Below are 23802 nucleotides of genomic sequence, written 5' to 3'. Positions count from 1 at the left end.
TAAGTTGTGTCTAACATGAGGGATAACTCTAATATGAGCCGTGAGATAATAACGTTCTGTGTAACTTTTAATTTTCCTCTTTTGCTGTTACATGACTGGTAATTTATGTTCATGATTGGAAGATTGAAGTGGAAAGTAAAAGAAGGTGGGTTACACATTTTAAAAACAATAGCAACACTTTTCTAATTTATTCCCAGATTAAACCACCTGGTAAGCATATTAGGGTATTCTGGTAAAGGCTGGGCCAAAAGCTAACATATGGAAGTCGGGATGGGGACTCGTCATTGTTTGAAGAATGAACGTCTGAGCTCCTGCCATCACACCTGACTATACATCCTAAGTGCTCTCCTAAAGTGAAATCTTTTTAAATGAAGATGCTTACTCTTTAGAATACTCAAAATGTGATGTTTATTGTTCTCTATGTAGTGGAGAATCTTGTGGTGCCATTTTCATCTTTTTATTTAAATAATCCTGCTAATTTATTTGTTAAATTTGTATGTTAACTCACTTTTATTTTTCAGATAAAGCTGTTCTGTCTGCATCCGGTGAAACAAATAATGATGGAGAATAAACTGGAAGTTCACAAAGACAAGACCATGAAAGAAGCAGTAGAAATAGCTTACAAGGTATCACCAAGCATTTTATATACACATACTCGTTCTCTCTCTGTGCCTTGCTTATAAAAGAAAGAACTGGTGAAAGTGATGTGAAATTGTGTTCTACAACCACATTCCAACACATTTCAGGGTTATTGTTTTTGTAGCAACTTCATGCGATTTTGTCGATCTCTAATTTGAAAGGATCCATCAACACACATTAAAAAAAGAGAATCCTGTCTCCATCATACATGACACTCCTGCAAAGTAAAATCTGTCGAGAAGACTCTGATGTTTACATTGAAGAGAGGGCCACATACTTCAAGGGAGTTTCCATTGCACAATGCCTCCACCCCAAATAAGTCAGATCTGAAAACTGAGATAGATTGAAAACTCCTGACCTGACTACATTGTGGCTCTTTGCCTAAATATGCTATAATAGGGTTAAACATTTGAGACTTTTTCAGTGTATCCCTAACCAGGGCAGTCAGATATTCCTTAACATATAGGTTTCTGATAGTTAGCAACATATGGGCAAATATTGGTGGCACTCCAATCATTAGGGGGAGCACTAAATGAAGAATCGCCTACCCATGCGGTGCTACATACTCTATACCTCTTGGAGGGTGGTTGACATCCCATCACATGGCTATACAAAGCCATTAGGGAACACGCTGACATTTCTCTGGTTCACCTCCACTGCCTCTGGGAGGAGGACTTAATAAGACCTCTACACGACACCAAGAGGTCTAGTGCCCTGGAGTCCCCAAACATGGTGTCGAGGAATGCTGGTTTTAAAAATAACCAATATATGATTCTTCACAGGGCTTATCTTACACCCTCTTGTCTAAATCATATGTGCCCAGGAGCCAATTTCACTTGCCCTAGATGTTTCACCCAAGTTGCGGACTTCAGGTACAGGCTCTAGAAATGCCCTAGAATAGCAGGTTTTTGGCATGTAATAGATGCTTCATTGAGCACAGTCACAGAACTCACCACATTGAATTCATGGGGTCTACCGCCTTAGGTATTTTCCAAAGATGAATAAAACACAGGGTTCGGGTGCAATTCACCAGTCTGGCCCTACTGTTTGCCAAGCGTCTACTAGCTATGCACTGGAAGGTCCAACCCCTCTCTCATTCCCCCCTATGGCATAAGGTTTTAATTAGATGAGGAGAAGCAGAAATCTCTGCATTGCAGTGGGAGGAGGTCCATCTTATACGCCGGAGCCCTTTTGCTGCTGCCTGGGATACTATGCTTATACAGCATAAGGAACTCATCATAATGCATCTGAGTTCACTACTGCTCCAGGAACCCCCCCAAATTCTGTTCTGCAGTACACTATTTTCGCTCGTGCACCCCCTAGCTCCCTTTTCCAAGTCGTAACCCGACCCTATTATTCTTTGGGTCCCCCCTCAGCCTTCAGTGTGAGCCAGTGCAATTCACTCCTGTCATTTGTTAAGGTCTCATCCTGCTACAAATAGTATTGTCTATAGTTGATAATTTATTATTGCCTCATCCTGCCACAATTGTTCTCATCTACTTGTGCTAATTTGTTAGAGCCATGTTCTGCAACAATTGCTATTGTCTACAGTTTTTGATTTTTTTTGTTTTATATAGCACAATCTTTACCAGTAGGTATGGGGTATCAGAGCGCTTTACATGAGCTCCAATTGCGTTACACTAACACATTCATATTTGTAAGGCACGGGGATATTAAGTGATTTGCCCAGAATCATAGGACGTTGAGCGTTGTTGCCGAGACTCAAACTCAGATCCCAAGATTTGAGGTCAACTGCCCTAGCAGTTAGGCCACATCCTCTCCCCAACAGTTGATAAAACCCAATACATTTTTTTTAATAGTCAACATATAGGTTTCAGGTTTGGGTCCATCACAGAATTTCGGGGATTACTTTCTGAGTTTACCACTTTTGACCTATGGTGAGATGTGCTGAGATGCATATATAAGTGATCGGTTTCCCTGTGGGTTTAAAAGAGGTTATTGTCCCTTGTCGCCTATGTAGCCCATTAGATAAAGTAGTTGACCCAGCGGGACATCCAATCCCACCATCTCCCTTATAATTTCCTCAATACTGGACAAACCTACCACATGTGTTCTAGCGTGTCTTGCTACCCATAACCCTCAAAACTATGATCTGGTCCACTGTGCATGGTGCCCACCCTAGCAGGAACACCGTACCAATACATCATAATCTTAGACACATGCTCCTTGAAGCAGATTTGGCTGCTGGCTACCCATGCAATTGCCGATTTGTCATCTGGGATTGGTGGTTGCCAGGCCAGAATCCAATTTTGCTTTATATGCCTGTGGTTGTGTAGTCTAAGTAGAGCTAAAGTGCAGAGCAGGTAAGGTAAGCGGGCCAGCTGAAAGGTACCTATGGCCAGCCTACCTCTTTTACAAATGTCTTCTGTCTATACGAGTTCTTTAGAACCACTGAATTTTAAGTCGGATTTCATAGCCCAACGAAGTACCTGAGTCAGTCTGTTGGATTCATGTGAAACGCTGTGTAACATGTTTCAGCGATGGACTGTAGGTTTTCATATAGGTCTATAAGTGTTACTGCACAGTACCTCTTCCGCTGATCAATCATCTTTTTGTCAATCCTAGAGTATAGTCCGAAATATATGCAGTTAGTGTCAAGTGGAAGGGTAGGTCATCATCCCACCTCAGGGGGTCACTAAATCTAATTTATTATAGTTGTAGATTCCTTAACTTTGAATTCCCCCGGCATCAGACTGAATCTGAAAGATTTTTCTGTGAGTAATACCCCTGCATGTTGGTAGGTGGAGTTGGTCGGCTCCACATAGCATCGTCCTCACCAGAAGTGACAGCCTTGTCACCTATATAGGTGCCACCTTGCCGCAATGACATCGGTACTACTCTTTCCACACCAGTCACACGCTGATCCGTCAAGAGACCTGCCCTCTGTCACTTTTTGACAGGATTTTTCGACCTTGTGTCTACCTCTTTTTTTCATGTGTATGATGTCCTCGAGGAAGCCATGTGTCGCCTGTCATGGTGCCACATCAGTATCCGACCCATTTGGTCTGCCTGTGGTGTCTGGAGTGCGACCATAACTCTTAGTCGGGCTCTGACTGCCTGGCTATGGCACCGAAAACTTTGAGGGAGCGGTCTCTAAAGCTGCTCGCGGCCCGGCAGTTGGTGCCATACCTGACTCCTCTGAGATCATGGTCCTGGTATAGAGGAAGGTCCTGGCACTGCTTCAAGAGTCCCAAGTCCTCTTCGTCCCTCTCAAGATCATCCGGGCATCCCGGTTAGAGGTACAAAAAACACAAGAAGTTGAAGCTTGCATCGTCTTCTCCCTATCTCTTGGCTGACGCGACGGAGGAGTGTCGGCATTCACAGCCTAGTTCTCCCAAACCTGTGCCTGGACAGACTCCACACCTCCCTGGTTTTCCAGGAGCTGGAGGTACCCCCACTCAAATTAAGGAGTTCTATGAAGACATGCACCTAAATTTTGAGCGGCCTGACACCTCCAGCACGCCTTCGGGTCCCACAAGGTTAAGAGGGAACTATCGAGGTCCAAGCCGGCAGCACCTATGCCGATGGATCTGGACTGGAGATGGTCGTACCACTGCGACCTTCCCTGATGCCGATGCTTCTGGCGCCCACCGGCAGTGCAGGCCCTACTCTGATTCCCGACGACACGGAGGCAGGGCTGCGTCGACAGATGATGCAGGGGCCAACAGGTCCTCTGTAGTTTTCTGAGCCTTATTCTGGAGGGCTAGGAATGGGAGAAGAATGGAAGGGTTCACTGGACCCTTTAGAAGATCAGCCTTATAAACAGGATATGGACTGGTATGAGGAATTGGGTGAAGCCATCCGACTGGATCCCTCTCCAGATACGGGCATGCTTTCTACTCCCTCTGTGGCTATGGCAGTGGTGGTGTGTAGGGTGGCTGAAGTCCTTGACCTCCAGCTGCTCTCTGTGGCTGTCAAGACTAACATCTTGATAGAGGTGCTACAGCCGGGAGCTTCTTCTTCAGAACCCTTGCTCCTTTTAATGAAGCCCTCACGGATGTCCTTCTGGGAACATGGTCCAAACCCAGCACAGGGACTCCTGTGAACGGGACGATCGCCTTCTGTCACCACCCCGCCCTGGACACACCCAAACTTCCTCACTACCCACCTCACCCCTGAGAGCTTGGTAGTCAAGCTGCTACCTCCCATGGTGAATTCCCTGTCTCTCCCCTAGACAGGGAGTCCACAAAGCTGGGCAGTTGGGGGAAGAAAATGTTTTCTTCCACCAGCCTTGCATTGTGGTCGGTGAACAATGCATGCTTATTGGCCATTATTCACACTCTCTCTGGTAGGGAAACGGTTGTACAAGTGCTGCCACAGGTTCCGTAGGAGGTCCGGTCAATTCTCTCTTGAGCAGTTACAGAAAGGAGAGATGCAGTGAAAGTTCAGTATACGCTGTGACTTGGACATGACTGACTCGTAGGTGCAGACCGGTTTGGTCGACATTGATCTTCAGAAACCACGCCTGGCTGAGAACATCTGACTTTTCAGGCGATGTCCAGGCTTCCCTCATGAACATATCCTTCGATGGTACCAATCTCTTCGGAAACCAGGCAGACTCGCCGCTGTAGCGCTTAAGGACTCGCAGGCTATGGGCAAGTCCTTGGGCATCTCAGCTGCCCCACGTCCCCAGTCTGTTTTTCGCTCAGTTTCGTGGTTACTAAAGGATCTTTATACCGCACCTTCCTTATCCCAGCCATTGAGCCGTGCAAATTTCCCAGCCTCTGCATGGATGAAATGTGCGGTTCCTACTGGACTCATAGGTCAGTTATGCCAGCAGTATGGTCCAGCCACCACCCCTGCCCCCACCCCCGGCAGCTGCAGCCTCCAAGCCGTCCTAATCTTGCCCTTTTAGAACATGGGCGTCCAGTTAGTGACTGAATCCGCAATCCCCTCCACCACTGGCTATCCCTAACATCGGACTGGTGGGTACTGCAGATCGCCTGAAGGGGCTACTACCTCACATTCAAGACTACTTTTTCTCCAATGCCTCCATCTCACGATCGGCTGATGTAGGATCATCTGCCCTTCTCTGTGAGGTCGTCACGGGTTTCCTGGCCAAGTGGGCCATGGAGAGGATTCCGGTGCCAGAGGTATGCTATTCGTGATACTTTCTGATTTCCAAAAAAGGACAAGGGCCTTCGCCCTAGCCTCGATTTCCGAACCCTCAATCTCTTCGTCCAGAAAAAGAAATTCTGAATGCTTATGTTTGCTCGGGTCTTCTCTGCCATGGACCCTGGAGACTGGATGGTAGCATTGGACTTGCAGGACAACTATTTTCACTTACCCATGCTATCTGCGGTTTACAGTAGGCCATGAGCATTTTCAGTTCACCGTACTCCCTTTTGGCCATACCAGCGCCACTGGGGTTGTTCACCGAGGTAATGACGGTGGTCGCAGTTCATCTACAGAGATCAGGGGTGCTAGTTTTCCCCTATATTGATGTCTGGCAGGTGAAGGTGGGATCACCCTAGGCTGTCTTCTCCCACTTCCAGATACGGCAGACATTCTGCATTCGCCAGGGTTCACTATTAACATGCTGAAGTCACACCTGACTCCCTCTCAGACGCTTTCTTTCATCGAAGCTGTACTGGGCACAGTTCAGTTTCACGCTTATCTCCTGAATGATGAATCCAGGCTATTCAAACTATCGTAACGATGTTAAGCCTCTAGACTGGATTTTGGTTAGACTGACTCGGAGGTTGCTGGGCCTCATTGTAGGAAGCTGGCTCTGTATATATTATGCCAAAGTGAGGTATAGTGTGCACAGAGTCCTGTAGATCCCCAGAGGCTTTAGAAAGGCTGAAGTAGATAATACTAATGCTCTCTTTTATGTAGTGTGGGTGAGCAGTTAGACTTATCAGAGGGCAGTGCTAAGCATTTGTTGTACACTCTGGCAAGAAATATTTACACACACTCAATGACTAAATCAGAGACCAATGGTTTGTAAAAATATTACTTTTAGTATATTTATTTTATAGTATAACTGTTTTTCAATATCAAAGGTGGACACTTAGTGCATTTTTCAATCAATAGCAATTTGCTGGTAAGTAAAGGATGCACGAAATTAAGCTTTTGGATGAAGAATCGGTACCAGGCCAGGTTCAGGTAGGTGATCTCTGTGCACCACCAGTGGCACACACGGCTAGGTGCAGAGGTCAAGCGTGGTATCTGGTGCCAATGTTGTCCTATTAAGAAAGGGGGCAATCAAAGTGGTACTACTTGCAGGTGAGTAGCACAGTTTTGGAACCCAGTCTCGGGTGTTAAGGTAAGTACGGGGGGCACAAGGAAGCATCAAACATACACTTCCAGCAGCACAAGATTTGCCGGGAACAGAGTGCCAACACAACGTCAGGAGCCCAAGACAAACTAATAGGGAATCTCGAACTTGGAAAATAGGCTGCAGGCCAGTAGGCCAATCAATGTAAATCTACAGCTGCACAGGTAAGTTGGGATGTGATAGAGCATCGGGACACCTTCTGTAGATCTCCTGCAGGGTTGTCCTTTGGCTTTAAGTTAGCTTACCAATTCAGTTGGGGGAGGGTCATCGTGCAGAGGCTGCAAGCATCAACGTGAAGTCCGGCAGGGGTCCACCCACAAGGAACTCTTGCTTAGTATCGCTGGGGAACCTTTCTGGACTGGTGGCCCTCTTGGACTAGAGTTGTGGGTGCCTAGTGCACAGCTGGTTGACTTTGCGGTTCCACAGGAAGAGCTTTGGTCTTTAAACTCGTTTTTCTTCTGGACAAGTCTACTGTCCACTGGAGATCAGAAGTCTTTTTAGAAGGCATGCCGTCCTTCCAGGGTTCTGGAGGTCGCTGGGCTACAAGACTTGTTGCTCTTCTGTAGCATGGTCTTTGAGAGTTGCTGAGAGGCCAGTAGGGCAGAGGCCAAGTCAGTTGGTGTCTTCAGTCTTCGCTGCTGCACGGCTCTTCTTTGTCCTCTTCTTCGTAGGTTGACGATAAACCGAGGATTAAGGTTCAAGGGTGCTCCTAAATGCTCAATTTAGGGGCATTACAGGAGTTAGAAGGTAGTAGCCAATTGGCTACTTACCTTTAAGGTGACTGCTCCCTCTTGGGATGGGGCATACCACTAACCCTACTGAACCCTATTGGCTAGAATCCTCCAAGCCAATATGAAGGATTTTCAAAGGAGGGGGTCACTTCAGCTCAGGACACTTTAGGGGTGGTCCTGGCTGAGAGGGTACACACATCTGTTGTTTACTAATTTTCCCACTGAGCTTGCTGCCAAAATTGGGGCTTGGTAATGGGGGCGGGTATCTCCACTAGCTGAAGAGGCCCTGGTCAGCATAACAAAGGACAGGAAGAGTTTGAAGCTCACCACCTTTCTATGCTGTTCCTTCTTGGGGGTAGATGTGAAGCACCTTCACCCATATTGAGCTTTATTACTGACCCGCAAGAGCAAAAGGCTCCCACCTTAGGGGGTCATAAAAATGTCTAGAAGTGGCAGGCTGGTGCAGACCAGTCAGGCACACACTGAGGTAACGGGTTTTTAGGAACCCGTTGGTGTCCGGGGATAACACCCGAAGACCTCTGAGTTCTCCCTTGTTCCGGACCACAGAAACACGTAGTCTTCTAGTCACAGTCAGAAATCAAGTTTTATTGGCAGCTACCAAGTAACATGTGTCCTAGAAGCACGACAAACGCGGATCGTGTGTTCTCAGGAGACTGTTCGTTTTTACAGAACCAGTCGTCTCCTTATATACAAGAATAATGGCTGCAAGCACGAATTCCTGAGTTTATGATATGGCTATACACATATTTCTACAATAATACAAAGAGCGAAGTCATGTAAGCAAGCCCACATTTTAGATGTCCAGTTCGTGATAGATTACCCGGTTAGGCCCGGAACTCCCATCAGATATCGATGAAACACCAATAAAGAAAGGCACCTCCTAGTCATAAAACTGGCCATAAAACAGGGAACGTGGACAGGTGCATGTTTGTAGAAAGCATGGTCTGTATGTAGTGAATAGGTTGTGGAATGCTATGCATTGATGTTATCGTTTTGGGCCACTGGGCGAGGAGCTGCCCAAACAGGTTTGGCTAAAGGCAATGGAGTCAGTTGGGACAGGTCAAGGGGAAGTCAGGGAAGGTGGACGTGTCCTTTTAGATCAAGCTCGACCTTTAATTGACTTATCATGAGGGCAAGACGTAAGATGGATGTCGTTTACAAAATGGAGTCTAAAGGGTCGGGACGGAAACTGCGATTTAGGGGTGTTAGCAATCTTCAATTATGATGCAAATGCATAGGAATGATGTCCTAAGCATTATCGGTTCGTCGACACCAAATTCGTCATGGTACGTTGATATTTTGTGACACGGGTATTGAACCTCGATATCGGGAAAATAACAGGGTCCAGATTTTCAGAACCACAGACCCTCCTTTTGCCCTTATGTAAGGCAATAACTCATGTCAATCTGAGTCTAAATCTGTATGAAGGAATTCGTGGAGATGATGCTGTAGCATCATTCTGTTGCTCAGTCCGTCCTTTAACACAGGCTTCCGTACACATGAAGTAGCACAGAGGCCACAGAGTGTAGGAGCGCACTGTACACACAGGCAGAACATAAACAGGAGCGCCAAGATCATCCCAATGAAGATCAGTGTTTTCCATCCCCAGGCAGTGATCAGGCCCCAGAACCACCCTAGCAAGGACCAATCTCCTTTCTCCACGTGAAGGGAACCAGATATTTCGTGTAGTTTAGAGATGGCCTGGTACACTGTCGGTGCGTTATCAGGGATGAAAATGCAACAACTGGATTGGATCACTCTACACACACCACCACGATCGGCGAGTATGATATCTAGGGCAACTCGGTTCTGAAGGGTCATAAGTCGATCCGACTGAAGCTCGGTTGTCAAATTCCCAAGGGCTCCGGCCGTTTCAATCACGGCGGATTCAACTATCCTTGCTAATTGACGAATATTCCTGCTGTTCACCATAGGCCCCCAAAATGGCAGAAAACCCTTTGCAAAGTCAGCGAATTCCTGACTTGCGGTGTAGTCTTTACTCACGACACCCCTAGCTGTCCTTGTCCGATGGTAATCTGCTCTGGCCGTGTAGGTGGGAGGCAGCAGAAATGAGATAAAACATGTACCTGAGAAGTCAGGGGGCAACCATGTGTAGGCTTGGTCGTGGCAGACGAAATACGTGCCTTTGGCTGCTAGGAGTATAGGGGAGGTTCGGGAAGCGAACACATATGTTTCCGTGCATATGCTCTTGCCTAATTGTGCTTTGGGATCCCTACCGATACCTTGTAAACATAACCGACCTCGGTGGGGTACTATCCAAACTGGGCGGGATTTCTTCGCTGTCTGGCTCTTACTCAGGCAAACCCCATATTTAGTTACGTTCCAACGGGCGTACGGAGTGAGTTCATCTTTGGGAATCGTTAGATAGATGTCGATATCCCTACTCATATTTCTTATCCCTGCTATTAGTGCCGTGTTACTGGAATCGCTCTCAGTGGAACGGGTCGGGTATGGTTCTAAGGCGAATAAGAACGTGGTCTGGAAAGCCCACAGAGAACCATAATAACTGAATGGCAGGACGAAGTATGGGATACCCTTATCAGTCGAGTGTGGCATGAGTCCGCATATCCAACAGTTTGACGAGTTCATTATGGATTGGTGTTGGTGTAGGAGTTGAATGAATGAGTTGTTTACGAATTCGAGTCTTCTGGCAGACTCGTGTTCGGGTAGAGGGTGAAAGGAGTGCGGGGAGAGAGTGGGAGGAGGCGTTGGTCGAGTGTCATTCGAGAACAAGGAAACTTGAAATACGAATAGAGCATAACCAGTCAAGAACATCACTATGCTACACAGCATTAAAACACATATTATTAAAAATCTTCTTCTGGACAGTATTGTACACAATTGTTTTTCAAAGTTCGTAAGTTTGGCAGGTCTCTCTACCCTTGGAAACTCCATCCTCTACTTGCTGCCCGCGGTGGTAGATTGATTCTGCCAGGGAGTGCGCTCCGTTCAGTCCAGGGTAACTCCCTCGGACCAACCAGAACCGTTGACCTAAAACTTCCCCAGTTGCAGTCCCCAGACTTCAACCGCGACCCTAGCAGCGGAACCGGATGGCGGTTCGAAAATCAAAAATGAGCAAGTTTCCTGAGAGTGAGAGCTGAAAAATCAAAAATAGTTCTTAGGGGAAAAGTAATCACATTAGTTTGCCTCTTTTTTTTATTAGTCTCTTGGGCTAGATCTTAGGTTGTACCGTCGTTTCCCAGGAACGGTGTGGTCTTCAAACAATGTCTCAGGTTCGGTAGTGTCCAACTGCATAGACGGTGGCACAAGTCCTTGCAAAATACGATCACTCTCCTTTTCGGAACCAGTCTCTTTCAAACGTGCATCGCTGAAAGGGATGAAGCGAGGTACGGATTCTGTCTCAGAGTCGGCAAGTCCTTCATTGACCCACCGGTCGTATGGAAGGGGCAGAGGGACCCGTTTACAATGGGTCCCATGTACCCAGTTCTTTTTGCCTTCCACCCGAACGGCTGATCTCGTGGAAAGAAGTACCAGGTGCGGTCCGGTCCACCTCGGTTGTTCGTTGTTGGTGCGCTGGAAGTTCCGCACCAAAACCCACGTGCCGGGTACGATGGTGTGACCTGGATCGTCAGAGGCTGGCGGAGAGGAACTGTGAACCTGTTGGTGTAAAACACGCAATTTAGTTGTCAATTCGCACAAGTAGTCAAGCAGTACGGGGTGTTCTATTTCACTGAGTTTCTTTGGTCTTGGCACGCCCCAGACGTTGGCTGGGCGGCCAAACACTATCTCGTGGGGGCTAAGTCCTAATCTGGAATGGACAGTCATTCTGGTCGACAGGAGTGCTAGAGGCAGGGCGTCAAGCCATTTAAGACCTGTACTGGCTTGGATCTTGGCTAATTTCAGCTTTAATGTGCCATTGTAGCACTCTACTAATCCAGCTGATTGGGGGTGATTTGCAGCGTGGAACTTCTGGTATATGCCTAGACACTCACACACTCTCTTCATCACGCGTCCTACAAATTCACTTCCATTATCACTCCAGACAATTCTAGGCATACCAAACCTCGGGAAGAACTCTTTGACAAGGGCTTTGGCAGTTGACAAGGCGGTATTGTCCTTAAGGGGGTACGCTTCCACCCACCTGGAGAAAGCGCAAACAACAACGAGCGCATATTTCAGATTGTTGCACCTCTCCATGTGGATGAAATCGAGCTGCAAAACCTCGAACGGATACGTTGGAGGCGCAAAATGACCAGCTGGAGTTGGGGTTCCCCTACCGGGATTGTACTTTAAACATACCATACAGTTTCTGACCACATTCTCTGCATATTTTGGGATATTACTATTCTGCCATACTGGGGCCAATAGTTTACATATTCCTCTTGAACTGATGTGTGCAATTCCATGAGCCATTGTTACTACTGCAAGTACATATGCGTTAGGTAATAGCCATCGCTGGTGTTCCGACAATTCGACCCAACAACCATTCGTATCTAATCTACCTGTACTTTCTCTCCATTCATTCACCTCTTTCTCAGTCGCCTCGACTTGTATAGATTTCACGCTTTCAATGGTGTCCTCACACATTCCCACATCAGTAATCCATCTAGCGGGACCTACAACATACATCCGACTCATCGTGTTCCTTGCAGTCTCTTTCGCGACCTCGTCTGCAAATGCATTCCCGCGGCCAACATCATCCTGAATCTTTTTGTGTGCACTGCATTTCATGATGGCAACTTGTAGTGGCAAGGTCAGTGACTCAAGGGGTTTATTAACTAGCTGACCATGTTGTATCTTTGCACCATGTGACGTAAGGAACCCACGTTCACGCCACAATCTCCCAAAACTGTGAGCCACACCAAAGGCGTATTGGCTGTCAGTGTACACATTCACTCGCTTTCCTTTCGCCAACACACATGCTCTTGTGAGCACAATCAGCTCTGCAGCTTGTGCAGAATTGTGGGAAATGCGCGCGGTCTCTATAATGGTGTGTAATGTCGTTACGGCATATGCTGTAGTCGTATCACCATTCGGCAATTTGAAACATGAACCATCAACCCATAAAGTATCATTGCATTCGGGAAGGGGAGTGTCCTGTAAGTCTACTCTCCCTTTTGTCTCTTCTTCTGTCCTAAAACAGCAGTCATGTTTATCAATCTCGTCTGTTTCTGTCGGGATGGGTAGTAGCGTAGCGGGGTTGAGTGTATCACACCTCTTTATGTGGATGTGACTTGCTAACAGTGTAAGTTCGTAACTGGATAGTCGAGCGCTAGTAAGATGTTGTGTCTTTGTCCTGTTTAGCAAAATGTCTACTGCATGCGGAACCATAACGATCAGAGTATTATTCATGACTAATCCAGCAGACTGTCGAATGCAGACAGCTGCTGCGGCGGTAGCCCTCAGACAACTTGGTAGGGCTTTAGCCACAGGGTCTAGAGTTGCCGAAAAATACGCGCATGGGCGCTGTTTGTCCCCAAAGTGTTGTGTTAGGACTGATAATGCACAACCTTCTTTCTCATGGACGTATAATGTGAAAGGCTTACTGTAGTTGGGGTTTCCCAACACAGGAGCCGAACACAATGCATCACGCAACTCGTGGAAACTCGTCTGACAATCTTCAGACCAGGGCATAGGATTGAGTGTGTCTTTGCAGAGTAGTGCCAGCAAGGGTTTAGCTAGTAGTGAGAAATTCGGTATCCATTGTCTACAGTACGATGTAATGCCCAAGAAGGCTCGAACCTCTCTCTGTGTCCTTGGGGCACTCAGATCTGCAATTGCCTGTATTCTTTCTGGTGTCAGTCTCCTTCCCTCCTTCGACAAGATGTGACCTAAGTAGGTTACTTCTTGTCGGCAAAATTGTAGCTTGGAAAGAGAGACTTTGTGCTTCATGTCACATAAGTGACGCAATAATGACAATGTGGCATGTTTGCAAATTTCTTCAGTGTCTCCAGCCATCAGCAGATCGTCTACATACTGAATCAGAGTTGACCCATTTGGCAGAACAATAGTGTCCAGTTGTGTTTTCAGGGCCTGGCTGAATATTGATGGGCTTTCGCAGTAGCCTTGAGGAGCGCACTTGAAGCGGAAGCTTCGTCCTCCTAAATTGAATCCAAAAATATCCCTACTCTCCTCAGCAATCAGGATGCTGAAGAAAGCGTTCTTCAGGTCAATCACCGAGAACCAAGCTGCTGAAGCTGGAACCATCGTCAATAATGCAGTAATGTCGGGGACAACTGGAAACTGTGGGATAACTACCTTATTCACTTCTCTGAGGTCAATCACGAACCTGTATACAGGCGGTTGTGAAGGATCAGTGCGTTTTAAGACGGGCAAAACTGGACTGTTACAAACATTTCCTGTTGTTTCCTCGATAACATCTTTATCGATCAGATCATAAATGATCGTCAACAACGCCTTTTCGCATTCGCTAGATATTTTGTATTGGGGAATACGTGGCAACCTAACGTTGGCTTTCAAAGTTATGACATACGGTGCTATCTCCAAACGACCGACATCATTAGAACCATTAGCCCAAAGTATATCAGGGAGTGTTTACAATTCAGTTGGAATATTTTCCTTTGACAAATACATTGGAGAAATGACTTTCTTACCTAAAGTAAGTTGTACTCCCAAGGGGGAACAGTATAAAGTCGCATACAACCTCTTTAGTAAATCCAAACCTAACAAATTTTCACCGCAACCTGTTGTCAAAATGAGGGGTGCTTCTAATTCGCATGGGCCAACAGAAAGGGATATAGGACTAGAGATCGGGTTTCTAACAGGGGCGCCAGAGAAACCTACTGAGACATTCATTTCGCCAGACAAAGGTGCGCCAGGAAGTTTCGAGTGCATAATAGAACTTTTTGTAGCTCCAGTATCCAGCAGAAATGGCTCTGACACTCCTGAGGCAATTACCTCGACATAAGGTCCATTCTGATCTACTGGAACTGAAACGACTCCCTCTCTTTGTCCATGGCTGTCCTAGCAATCGTTACCCTCAGTATCGTGTTCGGTGTAATAGTCGTCAGCATAGTACTGAGCTGACCTAGACAATGCATTATTCTGTTGGTCAAAGCTGTTCATGGAATTCTGAGGCGGAAAAGAAACTGTGTTCTGGGAGAAATTTCCACGACCCCTACCTCTAGGGGCATGTTGAACACCTCTTCCCCTTACACCCGAAACGCCGTTTAACCGTCGCGCAAGAGCCGGACAATTACTTTTGAAGTGACCCTCTTCCTTGCAATACGCACATTGGTTCGGGCCATACGGAAGACGTTGATGGGAAAACTCGTTTCCTTGCGTGTTTCTCGAATACTGCTGTTGTTGCTGATAATTGGGCTGACTAGCCACACGAGGCGGATAGGCCTGCTGGAGAAGAACTTTAGTTTTTAAATCTTTCGTCTTTTTGTCTGCCTTATCTAGCTCGTCTTTGCGCCTATTTTCATAGTACTGGGCTGTGGCTAAAATCTGCGCGGACGTAGAGATAGCCCAAGCACTCTCTGAATCTTTTAGTTTATTACATAGTTCAGGAAGTAAGTTATGTACGAATTTGTCTACAAACAATCTTTGACCACCCTCGGTAGCCACATCTTGACCACTATGATCGGTGAAAGTCTCCTCGAATCTCGTGAAAAAGTCAGACACATTCTCATCTTTCTTCTGCTTACACGCAGATAGCTTATCCCAGTTTACGCGTACTTCAGGCATTATTGTTTTCATGTACGCGATAATCCTACCGGGAAGTTCAGCTATTAACGGCTCAGGTTTAAAACCACCAATTTGTCTAGCATCTGTAGCGGTAATGTTTGCCCATGAGTCACCTAGTTCCTGGTCATGGTTCGTATGACGAATTTTACTCCATAAAGGATGTGGAACAACGTTCCCAAACAGCATGTCTATATCCGCTAAATTCATTATACATGAGCTTGCAGTTTGCGATAACTCCTTATAATACCCAGTCGGGTTTTTACGAGGATCAGGTAGTGTCTGCTTGAGTGCTAAAACTTCTGATCTTTTCCAAGGGACATGTACCCATACACGCTGGAAATGAGGCAGAATTGGTGGATTTGCATTCGCATCACCTTCCCTCCAAACCGGGGGAACCTCTCTCATGGGGTACTGTCTCGCTCTTTTCCTACTAGATGTACCACATTCAGATGATGACCCAGAATTACCACCCGTACTTCGATAGGATAATAATATCTCAACTGCTTTTTCGACATCGGGACCTATGATCATACCTTCCCCAAATTTAAATCGTACATTACACAATTCTCGAGTGTTGCTTTCTTGACCATTATCTTACAAATCCTCACACAGAAAAACACACATCTGTTCAAAAACGTATCTTTGCGTTGGTTCATCCCATTGACGGAAGACGTTCATGACAGACTCTACATCATATCTTGCTGTATCCATAGCCCAATTCCGTGCTAACTTATTCAATGATTCCCTCTCCTGATAATCAGGCATTCGCTTCGTAATTGTCTTTGTCCCGTATTAGGGGTCGTTTTAGGCGACCGAAACAGTGGTGAAGGAATGTTAGTAACAATGCTGGCCATTTGATGCCAGACAGAAGGTGAAAGTGGAGGAATAACTGGTGGCAGAACAGAGTCACGCAAAGCAGAAACAGAAGCATTCGTAGAACGAGTATCAGAAGAAATAGAAGGTGCGCTAGGCGAAGTTGTAGGAGGAACAGGAGGACAAGTAGATGTGATCGGTGAGCCTTGAGGAGGCTGCACCAGAGAAATAGAAGCCAGCTGAAGAGCGGCTGGTGAGTGTTGTAAAGGAGCCGGCATAACAGCTACCAGAGGTGCAACTAAGGGTTGCGGAGGTGCTGTGGCATTTTGCGCATAGGGTGGTGGCGAACTTAGCAAATGTGCCATTAATGGATCTTTTTCGCGCTCCTTTACTGTCTTTTGCTGAAGAGATGGTAAAACAGGATAGCATTTATCTATTGCCATTTTACGTTGCCTGTGCAACTGCTCACTCATTTGATCTTCTTCGTTGTCTTTAAATTTTATCGCGGCTTGCATTACCGAAATACCTCTTTCTCTCTTATTTTTCTTTTCTAATTTAATTTCCTTTTGTTTGGCCTCTTTACGCCATAAACGGAAAGAGTCCAACATCGCCGGCCGGGCTTTCTTCTTGAACAATTTGACCTCTAAATTATCTAAAATTTCGGAGTCAAAACTACCATATTGGGGCCATTTTAAAACACCATCCTTGCGGGTGTATTTTATCCATACTTCATTATATGTGATAGGACCTACGCCATGCTTCACATAGAGCTCATACGTTGGAGTTCCAATTGGAGGAACCGGACAAGAATCCTCTAATCGGGAGTCCTTACTACAACCAAGACAAAACAAGTTTCCAAGTCTGCTAAAACCAGGCATCTTCGCTCACTAGTCTAGCTTCAAACTTCAAAGGATTATCTGGCGTACGATGATTCTGTATTCCAATCCATCATGGATAACATGCCAAGTATCTTGGACTCCATCCCTACACCAGCAGTACATATAGCGGATGATTGGACAAAGGCATTGACGCTGAAAAAGTCACATTCTCGCACTCAAGCACATGGGAGAGTGATGGCCGAATATTTAAGGGCTAGCTGTGCACAACCGGGTCTTTTGGTAACTAATGCCCCTCGGCTTTTTCTATCAGATAAAGAGTTCCTAAAGGACTGGTCCCTAATCGCTTGGCGATGTACTAGGGACTGGCTTATTCTCATCATTAGCACTGCCAAACGGACATGTGACACCTTACTGATAGAGATACAAGTCCTGGAGGCACACATAAAAACCACAATTTCTACCACCTCTATTTTTAAAAAACAGAAGGAAGAGTCAGACAAAAATAACAAAGACTTTTATGACCATATCCTACAAATTAAGATTGATAAATTCAAAAAAGATCTGGCCAAGTTCAAACTGGAGGTTGTGTATCCTTACACCAGCGATTCCTACAAAGCACCAGAATATAAGAACAATGGGAAAAGGAATGGCTCAAACTATTCGGGGTCTAGTACGGACTCCGACAGCGATCAGGACACTAACAACCCAACACCTTTTGCTAATAGAGGTCGAGGGAGGTCCCGTGGTTTTCAGAACTATAAGGGTTTTCAACCGGGACCAGTTTCCCCCTGGTGGCAACCATCTCCATGGGGTCCCACACCTCCTTTTCCCGATCAGTTTCAACCTCCTATGGGCCCCTTTCCTGGTTATCAGAACTTCAATAACCAGCCTTTTTTAGGTTTTGGCCCCAGGAGGTCAAGAGGCCGAAGAAGGGGACCCCCTCAGCAGGTGCACTGGGAAGAGTCAACTGGACCACACACGGGGACTCGCAGTCAGACGACCAGGACCGTTCCTCAAACTTAAAGGAACCTACAGAGAACCTTGTTGTGAATCTGAGCAAGAGAAACCTGAGTGATAGTGAGGAACGTGTTCTCAACAAGGGTCTAGGGTTTGTCAAATCTGACAGAGGAGACCCATTTAGAACACAAACTGAATTGTCTCAGTTTTTTCGCAAGCTGAGGCTGCACTACTTCTTCAGGGACAAGACTTCCGAAGTTGTTGACAAAAACACAGGGTTGAGGCCTAAATCCACCTTTCTGCCTCCCATTCACACTGTTCCTCCACATGTGGCGACTTTTGAAAGGGCTGTGAAAGACGATATTGAAGCCATCAGTACTGGCGTTTCCAATATTGGTTACTGCAACTTAACGAGGGAAGATCATCAGGCCGTACAGACTCTCATGCGAGACCCCTCTATAGTAATAAAATCTGCCGATAAGGGCGGTGCCATTGTGTTACAAGACACCGAGGTATATAGAGCAGAATGTCAACGCCAGTTGAGTGTTGAGAGTTCTTACAAACTATTGTCTACAGACCCTACTAAAAGATTGATGGGTGAAATTTGCCTACTCACTGAGGAAGCTTTAGCAGAGGGCTGGATCACCCCACAAGAGTCTCAATTTTTACAGGTGAAACATCCTGTTGTCCCTTACTTTTACACCTTGCCAAAGGTGCATAAGGCACAGAGACCACCACCTGGCAGGCCTATAATCTCAGGACAGGGCTCTGTCCTAGAGCCTTTATCTGAATTTGTTGACCATTTCTTGAGACCCATAGTGCTGACTATGCCTTCCTATCTAAAGGACACGAAAGATGTCCTGCGTCTGTTGCCAGACATCGATTTCAACCAGGAGACAGACATCCTTGTGTCCATGGATGTTGTATCGCTGTATACATCCATCCCACAGGATGATACTTTGAATGCGATTTGTTCCATCTTGAATTCTGTCACTTTGGATACTATAACACCTATTCCTTTCATAATGACGCTAGCCAAAATGGCCATGAAAGAGAATTATTTTAGGTACGAAGACAATCTGTACCTACAAATCTCTGGGACAAGTATGGGCAGCATTTTTGCGCCAAGCTTGGCCAATTTGTATGTCCATTCTTTTGAACAACAAGAAGTACTAGCACCTGATAATCCATTTCTATCATCGATTGTCTGTTATAAACGATATATCGATGATATTTTCTTGGTATGGCGAGGCAATGAAGAGTCCCTTAGTAACTTCCATGAATGGCTGAACAGCCGGAACAGTTTTTTGAAATTCACCATCGAGATGAATAAGGAGAGAATTACTTTCCTGGACCTCTCCATTTTTGCCACCTCGGAGGGTCTACAGAGTGAACTCTACCGTAAGCCTATGGCCAGGAACTCACTCTTACTGTTTGAAAGTCAACACCCGAGGTCCCTTCGGGAGAACCTCCCATATGGTCAGTTTCTCCGGGTTCGCAGGAACTGCTCTACTAATGAGACTTATAACAAACATGCCACTAACCTTTGCCAACAATTGCAAGCTCGACATTACCCGAAAACCCTGATAAGACGTTCTCTGAAACGAGCCAGCAATAATAACCGTGACGCCCTCCTGGAGATGCCAGTAGAGAAGCCACCTTTGACAAGACTGACTTTTGTTAGCACTTTCAATTAGAAGTCAAATCAAGTGCAGAAAATTGTCAGACGACATTGGCGCATTCTAAACAGTACCACTGACAAGATTGAACTCCCTCTGTTTGCCTTCAAGCGCTCTAAAAATCTGAAGGATTGCTTGGTACATACCCGTCCACGTGATGTACGGAAGGAGACAACTGAGACTCTGTGGGAGCTGCCACAGGTGCAGGGGCACCACCCTTGCGGCGGCTGCTCAATGTGTGGCTTGACAAGGAAGACAAGTCAAATAGACATAGGCACTGGGCGACCGTGGTTACTCAAGCATTTTTCCAACTGCAACAGCTCAAATGTAATATACATCTTGACTTGCCCATGCAACGAAAGGTATGTGGGGATGACGACTCGCAAAGATCGCACCCGCATGCTTGAACACAAGAGCTCGTTCAAATGTAAGAAAACTGTGTCTAAATTAACCAAACACTTTTTGGAGCTTAACCACAAAGAAAACGAGTTCAGTTGGGTGGTTTTAGAGAAACCCTTCATACCCAATCACGTTACTGACCCCACACAGTTTCTCTTTCTGAAAGAACAGAAATGGATTTACCAATTACGTACAGACAACCAGGGACTCAACGACGAAATCCCTTGGACCACCCTTTAATGACCATATGAGTATTGTTTGTTGAGGACTACATATACTACATCATACCTGGGGGTCTTGGTCTGTTCCAATGCATTTCATGAGGATATGGCCTTCCTTACATCTGGCAAGGTTCACCCTTAATAAATTTCGGTTGCGGTGAGCCCTCGCGGTACATTTTTAGACAGCTATGTGCACCAGTGCCTTCCTCACCAATTTACATCTACAGGGGTTCGGTGCTTTATGCTTTAATAGGGTAGTTCTCGAAATGGAGCTATTGCAATACTGTTTCTGTTGATGGATCAAGGACCTTCACTTTAGACAGACACTGGCTTTAGCTAACAGCTCCACTGGACCCTGATCGCGTATATTTGTTATATTTGTTATCTGTGCAAGCTAAGGGTAACAAACTACAGTTTAGACGAGTTTCTCGTCATTCTGTAGTCCCGGAGTCTCGCGCAGCTTAGGCGAGCCCCACGGCGCATGCGCATAGCAGGCACACTACAGCGAGTGTTGGATAGGGAAGACACCGGCGTCCCTAGACAATGGCGGGAACGTTTTTGTCAGATAAAGCGGTCAGTAATTTGACGACATCCTTTCTTGCTGGAAACTTGTTGTACGCCCTTTGGGCGGGTCCCCAGGTGGGCATTTAATGACCATCACCTCTCCCTCTCGTTGCCTCCCCCTTACTCAGATACTATCTGGGGCAACGACGGAGAGGTGAGGTCTTTTGGACAAGCGCACTGTTATAAATGCGAGTGGTTCTGTCTGACTTGTAGGCTTTGATAGGCGCTGTGACTAGAGCACGCAGCATTGTATCACGATAGGTGACGATTGACCAAGTTTTTCGGCCATAAGCCAGGTCGGAAACTCTAAGTTAGGAATATTGTTGTGAGGTAGAGCTAGTTTCCCTGAGTTTTTCGTGGAAAGAAGTATACTTAGAAAGAGAGGCATGACACATCGTGTGCAGATAGGATAAAACAAGCAGGGAAATCATACCTTTGAACTGTATCCTATCTCTGATGCTTCGTATTTCTTTTAGTGCGTGGCCTCCCTTTCTTCCTGAGTTTGAGTCCAGGTGAGGTGAGGTCTACTCCCCGGCAGAATAGGGTGAGTGGTACTTTTTGACCTTTGATTTATGTTAGAGGATGTAGGAAGATTTAGACGCTAGATTTTTAGAAATTTGGGGGTGTTTGTGTTATTTTTGCAGATCACTGATTGGAACCTTCTGTACGGCGGAGTGCTGAACCCATACGCTGTATCCTTTGTTGGTTATCACACTGGGTCTGATATAGTTGTATATTTGATTTTTCACTAAGTAGTAGCAATGTTGTGAACAGGGCCCTGACGAAAACCTTGGGTCCTTCCCGATGAGGTTGAAACATGTTGGCCTTAAATGCAGTAATTTGCTTCCATACTGCATTCTTGCACTGTTCATTTTGGTTTTAATTAGGAAGAGGACAGATTCCTAATAAATTTACTATTCTGCCCTCTATTCTATTTTAATTTCACCACCTTTTGATTTTTGCACTGCACTTATACCCATCTTTTGTCTATCACTGGTTACTTAGTGCTTGTGGGCATTGACCCCGCTCTACTACAGGGTACTTATGGGTCTCAATGATCTAGAGACTCCAAATCCCTGAGGATGACCAAATGATAGAATTTGATCATACAAGTGTTTGATGGGAATCCTACCAACCGAGCGGGTTTTTTGGTTACAATCACTTACACCTTTCTATATTTCATTTTATCTTTATCCTACTCCTACTATTGTCTTCCAGTAAGCTTTTGCTATGGTTTAAGGGCATAAAAGATACCCTATTCGTAGACCCCTAGGTTTTTTTGTGTTTTTTTTTTTGTGGTTTTTTGTGTGTTTATACAACCAAGACAAAACAAGTTTCCAAGTCTGCTAAAACCAGGCATCTTCGCTCACTAGTCTAGCTTCAAACTTCAAAGGATTATCTGTTATGATATTTTCTCGTGAAAACACGAGCCCTTCGGCTTTGGGGCTTGCAAGTACCAAATCAAAGCGTATCTCAAGGATACCAAAAACTAAGGACAAACTAAGGACTGGGAGACGCTCCACTCATACTTAACTGAAGTATTTGAAGATCTGTGACGTCGCTAGAAGACTCGTCTATCGTTTCGCTCTACCAAGGATCACTGGGTCCAAAACAAGGCGATAGTCAGGGCAGCAGTCCTTCGTAGCCGTCGGGACGCGGGGAACCTCGCAGCAAAGACCTTCGGAACCACGTCGACATACAGGGGTCGCTGAAGTGGCTGGCCGTCCTCCGGAATTTTCACAAGAAGCTCCTCACGAACATCTGGCTTGGACCGTTGCCGCTTGATACCGCCCCGAGTTGGGCGCCAACTGAGGTAACGGGTTTTTAGGAACCCGTTAGTGTCAGGGGATAACACCCGAAGACCTCTGAGTTCTCCCTTGTTCCGGACCACAGAAACACGGAGTCTTCTAGTCACAGTCAGAGATCAAGTTTTATTGGCAGCTACCAAGTAACATGTGTCCTAGAAGCACGACAAACGCGGATCGTGTGTTCTCAGGAGACTGTTCGTTTTTACAGAACCAGTCGTCTCCTTATATACAAGAATAATGGCTGCAAGCAAGAATTCCTGAGTTTATGATATGGCTATACACATATTTCTACAATAATACAAAGAGCGAAGTCATGTAAGCAAGCCCGCATTTTAGATGTCCAGTTTGTGATAGATTACCCGGTTAGGCCCGGAACTCCCATCAGATATCGATGAAACACCAATAAAGAAAGGCACCTCCTAGTCATAAAACTGGCCATAAAACAGGGAACGTGGACAGGTGCATGTTTGTAGAAAGCATGGTCTGTATGTAGTGAATAGGTTGTGGAATGTTATGCATTGATGTTATCGTTTTGGGCCACTGGGCGAGGAGCTGCCCAAACAGGTTTGGCTAAAGGCAATGGAGTCAGTTGGGACAGGTCAGGGGGAAGTCAGGGAAGGTGGACGTGTCCTTTTAGATCAAGCTCGACCTTTAATTGACTTATCATGAGGGCAAGACGTAAGATGGATGTCGTTTACAAAATGGAGTCTAAAGGGTCGGGACGGAAACTGCGATTTAGGGGTGTTAGCAATCTTCAATTATGATGCAAATGCATAGGAATGATGTCCTAAGCATTATCGGTTCGTCGACACCAAATTCGTCATGGTACGTTGATATTTTGTGACACGGGTATTGAACCTCGATATCGGGAAAATAACAGGGTCCAGATTTTCAGAACCACAACACTCGTGGGTTGGTAGGTTCCGGGGGCACCTCTAAGGTGCCCTCTGAGTGTATTTATGAATGAACCTAACACTGGCAATGGTGTGGGCTCGTTAATCTGAGATGTTTGGTACCAAACATCTTGGAATTCAGTGAAGCCGTCATGGAGCTGTGGAACTCGTAGTGACATGCACTCATCCCATGTACTCAGTATGGCTTCCCTGTGAACTTCTAATGTCTTTGACACTATAGGGTC

At 45.9% G+C, this 23802-nt stretch overlaps 1 protein-coding gene across 4 annotated transcripts in view; it reads left to right on the top strand.

Moving 5' to 3' along the window:
- The window catches only part of USP47 (ubiquitin specific peptidase 47), a 1403284-nt gene that overhangs the window by 656651 nt on the left and 722831 nt on the right, over window positions 1-23802 (top strand). For all 4 annotated transcript variants that reach the window (XM_078680933.1, XM_078680934.1, XM_078680932.1 and 1 more), the window contains one exon: window positions 522-626. In XM_078680933.1, coding sequence (XP_078537059.1) covers window positions 522-626 — 105 coding nt within the window. The remainder of the gene's footprint in view (window positions 1-521; window positions 627-23802) is intronic.

Source organism: Lissotriton helveticus, chromosome 3_1, assembly GCF_964261635.1.
Source record: "Lissotriton helveticus chromosome 3_1, aLisHel1.1, whole genome shotgun sequence".
NCBI lineage: Eukaryota > Metazoa > Chordata > Amphibia > Caudata > Salamandridae > Lissotriton > Lissotriton helveticus.
The sequence above is the reverse complement of the archived record's forward strand: the minus strand, read 5'-3'. Positions and strand labels throughout refer to the sequence as shown.